Source organism: Pongo pygmaeus, chromosome 2, assembly GCF_028885625.2.
Source record: "Pongo pygmaeus isolate AG05252 chromosome 2, NHGRI_mPonPyg2-v2.0_pri, whole genome shotgun sequence".
NCBI classification, from domain to species: Eukaryota; Metazoa; Chordata; class Mammalia; order Primates; family Hominidae; genus Pongo; species Pongo pygmaeus.
Genome location: NC_085930.1, coordinates 180,003,073 through 180,009,598, shown reverse-complemented (window position 1 = coordinate 180,009,598; position 6,526 = coordinate 180,003,073). Strand labels below are relative to the sequence as shown.

Below are 6,526 nucleotides of genomic sequence, written 5' to 3'. Positions count from 1 at the left end.
TCTTTTCAGACATTTATTGTGTCATACGTTTTAGAATTAGCTGTCAACACAAGCCATAAAGAACGAAATCACATACTTTGCAGCAACATGGCTGCAGCTGGAGGCCATTATCCTAGGCGAATTAATGCAGGAACAGAAAATCAAATACTGTACTTCTCACTTATAAGTGGGAACTAAACATTGGATACTCATGGACATGAAGATGGCAAAAATAGACACTGGGAATACTAGAAGGGGGGAAGGGTTGAAAATCTAATTATTGGGTACTATTTTCACTACCAGGGTGAAGGGATCAATCGCACCCCAACCCCACCATCACTATATATACTCATGTAACAAAACTGTACATGTACCCTCTGAATCGAAAATAAATGTTAAAAATTTTTTTAATTAGCTGTCAATTTTTTAAAAAATAACTATAGGGTATTGACTAGCATTGTGTTACTATATACGTGTGCACACGCACAGTTTGGGAAGAACTGAATTATTTACAACTTTTAGTCTTCCCATCTGCACATTTCTCGCTAATATTCTTGTTTTTTTTTTCTAATTGACAAACATTTTTCCCCCATTACAGTTTCTAACTAGTTATTTGGTGATTACTAGTTCTTGTGAAACAGGTATGTTTTCATATCCTCCTTGTACAAATGGCTTAATAGTGCTTAAGGAGTTTATTGTCAAGACATGGAAGACTGGTAAAGACAAGCAAAATAGAATCATTTCTGCCCCTCAGCTTAGGCAACCCTTGAGGAGGAAATGCCAATTGCTCCCTTTAATGTTTGGAAAAAGAAATATGATTATTGTAGCTCTTAAGGCAGACAACTAAAAAATCTTGTTGAAATGGATTTCTTCTAGGAATTCAGGGCCTCTCTTCAGACTCTACAAGTCATATGCTCTATTAAAGCACAGTTTCCACGATAACTACTTGCTGGCATAAAGGCCATGAACAGTTCTTACTTTCTGGGGTCATTCTTCAAATTAACAACAAAGTCCACCCCATCCCTTACCCCTACCCCTAGGTATGATAATTTCATCTCCACGAAAACGTATTACTGCTAAACCCAAGGGGTTCAGCATGCCACTTTTCGGATCTGATGTCAATTTACAATCCTTCAAAGCTCAAAAGCTACTTTTTCCTTTTGTCAGCAAGACACTTCCACCCTCGTGTGTCTTGTACATACTGATAGTTAGGTCACAGCAAACATTCATTGAATTTTAACTGGGAGCACTTTGGATGGAAATCAAGAGACCTGGGATTAACTCTAAAACCCATGATAAATTATACCAAACGAATGAACAAGAAGCAAGCACTACGTGTTTTTCTCTTTGAGACAGTCTCACTGTTACCCAGGCAGGAGTGCAGTGGCGCGATCTCAACTCACTGCAACTTCCGCCTCTCAAGTTAAAGCGATGCTCCTGCCTCAGCCTCCCGAGTGGCTGGGAGTACAGACGCGCACCACCACGCGGGCCAATTTTTTTTTAATTTTTTGTACAGACGGGTTCTCCCTATGCCTATGCTGCCAAGGGTGGTCTCGAACTCCTGGGCTCAAGAGATTCTCCGGCCTCAGCCTCCCAAAGTGCTGAGATTACAGGCGTGGGCCTGTAAGCATATATATACATGCTCTTTTTTCCCGAGGACCTGGTCCCCGAAGCACCTATTTCCCTCAACAGTCTTTTAGAAAACGAGGCTCACAGACAAAACACAAACAGAAATAACTTTTTCGCTGGAGGAATATAACTGCAATAAAAGAGGAGATCCCAAAGCAACCTGAGACACTGCCTTGCCCTGATTGGAAAGGGGATTCCGGTGATTAGTGAAGGATGACTCCTGCATCCCTCGCGTGCGTCCGTATCCGGGAGCAGCCACTAGGTAACTGTAGAGGCCACTGCAATTAATCGGCTTGTACAGCCAGGAGCGGAAACCCGAGAGTCAGTTCAACCAAGGCCACCCGCGTGCGCCCGCGGAAAGCCGATGGCCTACTCTCTTCCGGCAGCGCACTGGTTTCCTGGGTTACCGGCCTCGGCGCTCCTCCCGCTTTCTTTTCCGGGAGGCGACAATCTGTCGCTCTCAGCGCGTGACGCAGCACGCTTTGGTATAAATACAGACCGCGGGGCCTTAGCTTCCTCTCTGCTCTCGCGGACGTTTTGTAAAATGGCGCCGGTGAGTGACCGATGTCTTGGTGGGAGTGTTGTGCGGCAATTTAATGATTTTTGCTGTAACGATTTTTACATCTGCCGAGTGGAGACGTCTCAGTCAAGATAAAGGGAGGGGAGTAGTGGAGTGTGGGTCAGAAACACAACCAAGACGCGAGGATCCTGAATTGTTTTTCGAGACTCCCTGGCAGCTGCCATGAGGTCTAGTGGAGTTGGAGCTGGGCCCGGAATTGGTTTAGGATGGGTGGTTTTGGACACGTGGGAAAGAGGGAGGCACAACTGTAAGTGGGCTGGTGGTACTGCAGTCTGAGCCATTTCTTTACTGTCTCGCGCTTGATAATGCTTTTGCTACTCAGTACTGGGTAGGGGAAAGGTGGGTAATCGGGCCGGTCTGACGACCTTTGCCAGGCCAGAGGGAGCTCCGAGGGGCTCAGCTCCCGCGATGGCCGACATCACAAGTTTCTGAGAACTTTCAGTTGGGGAAGAAGTTTCTCGGTGAAGTAATTTTTAGAAAAGTATAAGTCTAGATTCCAGCAATGTGAAATAAACGTGCTTCAGATATTTTACTTAAGTCATTAGTAAGGGAACCAGTAAGATGTTAAAATGTTCCTAAGAATATCTGAAAAGCTAGATATATATGCGCAATTTACAAATAAAGTTAGGATAAAAATTGCTGGGCTAGCTACAAAACTGGGTAATGCCCAGCATGGCCATAAACCCTATAGGGTTATCTGTTCCATTAGACAGAAGTTGTTTGTGTCTCCCAAATTAACTTCTGCGCCAACTGAGTAATTTTCTTTTGGCACATGTTACCGTGCTACCTGAGAACGCAAACTAAGGTGTAATACATGGTAGCCACTTGGGTGAATCTAAATTGGAGGTTATAGTTCTGATAACTACTGATTTGTTTGTTCATATTACAGTGAGTGTACATGGTTGCTGGCCACGGTAACATTTTGCTTATGTAGCCATATTATATGGTCTTGGTATAAAAGGTTTGGATATGGAAAATTTAAGTTCCACGTTGTTGGTTTTTGGTTTTTTTTTTTTTTTTTTTTTTTTTTGAGACAGAGTCTGTTGCCCAGAACGGAGTGTAGTGGCATGATCAGGCTCACTGCAACCTCCGCCTCCCGGGTTCGAGCAATCCTCCCGACTCAGCCTCCTGAATAGCTAGGATTATAAGCATGCACCACCACACCTGGCTAATTTTTGTATTTTTACTAGAGATGGGGTTTCACCATGTTGGCCAGGCTGGCCTCGAACTCCTGACCTCAGTGATCCTCCTGCCTCAGCCTCCCAAAGTGCTGGGACCACACCTGGCCTTTATTTGCTTTTTTTTTTTTTTTTTTCTTTCTTTTTCTTTTTTTTTACCAAAGTCTCCTTCCCTTGTCTATAACAACTTAAGAATTGAATTTTCTAGACATAGGTGGGTGGAATCCTAGCTCTGGCACTTAACTGAGCTTGGGCTAGGTGGTGTACTAATCTATTCCCATCTGCAGTAGGGTGGCAGAAAAGCACGATAATTTAAAATTGATCATTGGTAGTATAGAAAACAATGAAAGTCCGTAACTTTTTGACAACTTGAACATATTAGGACTTGGTTAGAGGTTCAGATCAACCCCGGCGTGGGTAGTGGTGGTGTTTTTTAATTTAATGTTACATTTCTGTATATGTAACCTCACAGTACCTTGTACAGATTGCATTGGTACAAACTTTAAAATTGTTTATATAAATTGAATAAATTGTTTTATATAGCTACATAATTATTTCACATTTATGTAGCAGAAAGACAGGAAGCCCAAGAGGTCAACCTGGAGGTTTAATTTGGACCTTACTCATCCAGTAGAAGATGGAATTTTTGATTCTGGAAATTTTGTAAGTATCAGTCTACTCGGCTTATTTTTATAATCAGAGTTATTGATAATGGTTTAAATATATAGTATTTGATAATAACCTAAGCTCTATTCCTAGGGTACCTTCCCTAGTGAATATCTAGGGTTCTCTTCCCTAGTTTTGCATTTTTTCTGTTTTAAAATAGGAGCAATTTCTACGGGAGAAGGTTAAAGTCAATGGCAAAACTGGAAATCTCGGGAATGTTGTTCACATTGAACGCTTCAAGAATAAAATCACAGTTGTTTCTGAGAAACAGTTCTCTAAAAGGTTGGTACTTTTGCAAATTTTAATAAAATTATAGTAGTTTTGGAATATTTCATAGAATATGTAGTTATTACATGTATTCTGTTTATATGCAAGAATAAATATGAACTTACTAAAGGCCTACATAAGTGGGAAATTCGGTAAATGAGTGCCAATTGCTGAGTCTAGTTGTAAATGTAATTTATTGCTAGAATATGAGCCAGTTGTGTCCACGGTCCCTGTCCAGTAAATTATAGGCCCTGTAAATCCAAGTTGTATATAACCTTTAATGCTGAGTACTTTAGTATTTGAGTATGTTGCAAGAAACATGTCTAATGTATACATAGGATTGTCTCAAGTATTTATTCAGTAGAGGTCACCAAAGTCTTAACATCTTGCTGCCAGTTTTTATTTGTTGAATTTATTCACCAAATATTAAATACTACATGGGCAGCACAGGACTGGGTAACCCAACAGTGAACCAAGCAGGCAGTTTACCCACCACCAAGAAACTTCTAGTGGAGAAGAGAGAGTGAAATGGAATTAATCAAGCAGTGATAAGTGGTGTAAGGGCATAAAGCTAGTTGCAGAGTTTTTGGGTACGTTGGTAAGTTGGTCAGGAAATGAAATGCAGAAGTGAGCCTTGCAGTTGTTACAGGCAGGATGAACCAGAAGCCTGGCAGATTAAAGTAATAGTAACAAAGCCAGTGTGTCTGGGGTATAGTGTTCTGGGAGGAATGCATGAGATTGGAGGGTGTCTGGGGAGCAGATCTTGAAAGCCATGGGATGTGTAATGGGAAGCAATTGTTTATTGTGGCTGAAAAAGACTAGGGTGATACATCTGGTGGAAACTGAAGATGTAAGAGCTAATTTCAGTGAGAGACGATGATGGCTTGGACTAAAGTGGTTGCAGTACATGTTAACTGAGATTATAATCACTAAGGATTCAGAGATAAAAATGTAGTAGCTGTCCTCAAGGATCTTACAGATAATCAGATAATTACTGTAAAATACAACTCTAGTTACATTAGATGTAGAGAGAGCCCAAGAATTTTCAGAGAAGTTGAGACTTAATGAGCATAGTATGGATTTAACCCTATTATTAATAGGTTGCCTCTTGAGCCGGGGTGGGATTGGGAGTTAGGGGGCTTAATAGTGGTGAAGGAGGTGTTAATGTTTTCACATATATATACACAGATAATATATTTGAAGAGTGAAATCATATTGCTTAAATAATTTGGCTGTGGCAGTATGACAAGAGAATGCTACCCTGACAATCTTGCACAATGTATAGTGTGGCAGTATGACAAGAGGATGCTACCCTAACAGTCTTACACAATACATCCTGTGAATGGAAGGATGAAATATTTTGGAGGAAGCTAGGTACAGAAAAGATGAATATGATGATGTATACTTTTTGTATAATAAACCTTTACATAGTAGGAATTGTATTTCTTAATGAAATTTATGTTTTTATTTTAAAGGTATTTGAAATACCTTACCAAGAAATACCTTAAGAAGAACAATCTTCGTGATTGGCTTCGAGTGGTTGCATCTGACAAGGAGACCTATGAACTTCGTTACTTCCAGATTAGTCAAGATGAAGATGAATCAGAGTCGGAGGACTAGGCAAAGGCTCCCCTTACAGGGCTTTGCTTATTAATAAAATAAATGAAGTATATATGAGAAATACCAAGAAATTGGCTTTTAGTTTATCAGTGAATAAAAAATATTATACTCTTGAACTTTTGTCTCATTTTTTTGAGTATGCTGTTTATATGATTTTGATTTCCCTCTGATAACTATCAACAGTATTTAAATAGCCCATAGCTGGTATAATTTTTTCCCACGATTTCCAAAATGTTTTACGTACTCAGGTAAAAGTAGCGTTATATAGGAAATCTTTTTTTTAGACAGTCTCGTCTGTCACCTAGGCTGGAGTGCAGTGACTCAGCTTCCTAAATAGCTGGAATTACAGGTGTGAGCCACCATGCCCGGCTAATTTTTTATACTTTTAGTAGAGTAGGGTTTGGCCATGTTGGCCAGGCTGGTTTCGAACTCCTGACCTCAAGTGGTCTACCTACCTTGCCTTCCCAAAGTGCTGTGATTACAGCTGTGAGCCACCATGCCCGGCCAGGAAATCTTACTGTAGAACAATTTTTTATATAGCTGTATAAAATGTATATGATTGTCTTGACAGTCTCAAATACTGTTTTTAATAGTTTGTAAATGTAAT

General features: G+C 40.4%; 1 protein-coding gene across 2 annotated transcripts; it reads left to right on the top strand.

The window, feature by feature from the left end:
- The first annotated feature begins 1,970 nt into the window (after positions 1-1,970).
- Positions 1,971-6,035, top strand: RPL22L1 (ribosomal protein L22 like 1). Of its 2 annotated transcripts, none has more exons than XM_054479682.2 (4): positions 1,971-2,161; positions 3,937-4,029; positions 4,193-4,314; positions 5,775-6,035. In XM_054479682.2, the coding sequence occupies exons 1-4, from the start codon at positions 1,973-1,975 to the stop codon at positions 5,917-5,919; spliced, it is 549 nt and encodes a 182-aa protein (XP_054335657.2). In that variant the 5' UTR covers positions 1,971-1,972; the 3' UTR covers positions 5,920-6,035. The 2 variants fall into 2 exon arrangements, with proteins under 2 accessions (XP_054335657.2, XP_054335658.1); XM_054479683.1 differs by having other exon boundaries at positions 2,124-2,161; positions 3,940-4,029.
- Positions 6,036-6,526: the final 491 nt, after the last annotated feature.

Bases quoted from the DNA above. Each gene is read 5' to 3' on its own strand.
- RPL22L1 (XM_054479682.2), top strand. From the start codon at position 1,973: ATGGCCTACTCTCTTCCGGCAGCGCACTGGTTTCCTGGGTTACCGGCC. The intron at 2,162-3,936 runs GTGAGTGACCGA...ACATTTATGTAG, and splicing joins CGTTTTGTAAAATGGCGCCG to CAGAAAGACAGGAAGCCCAA. The intron at 4,030-4,192 runs GTAAGTATCAGT...GTTTTAAAATAG, and splicing joins TTTTTGATTCTGGAAATTTT to GAGCAATTTCTACGGGAGAA.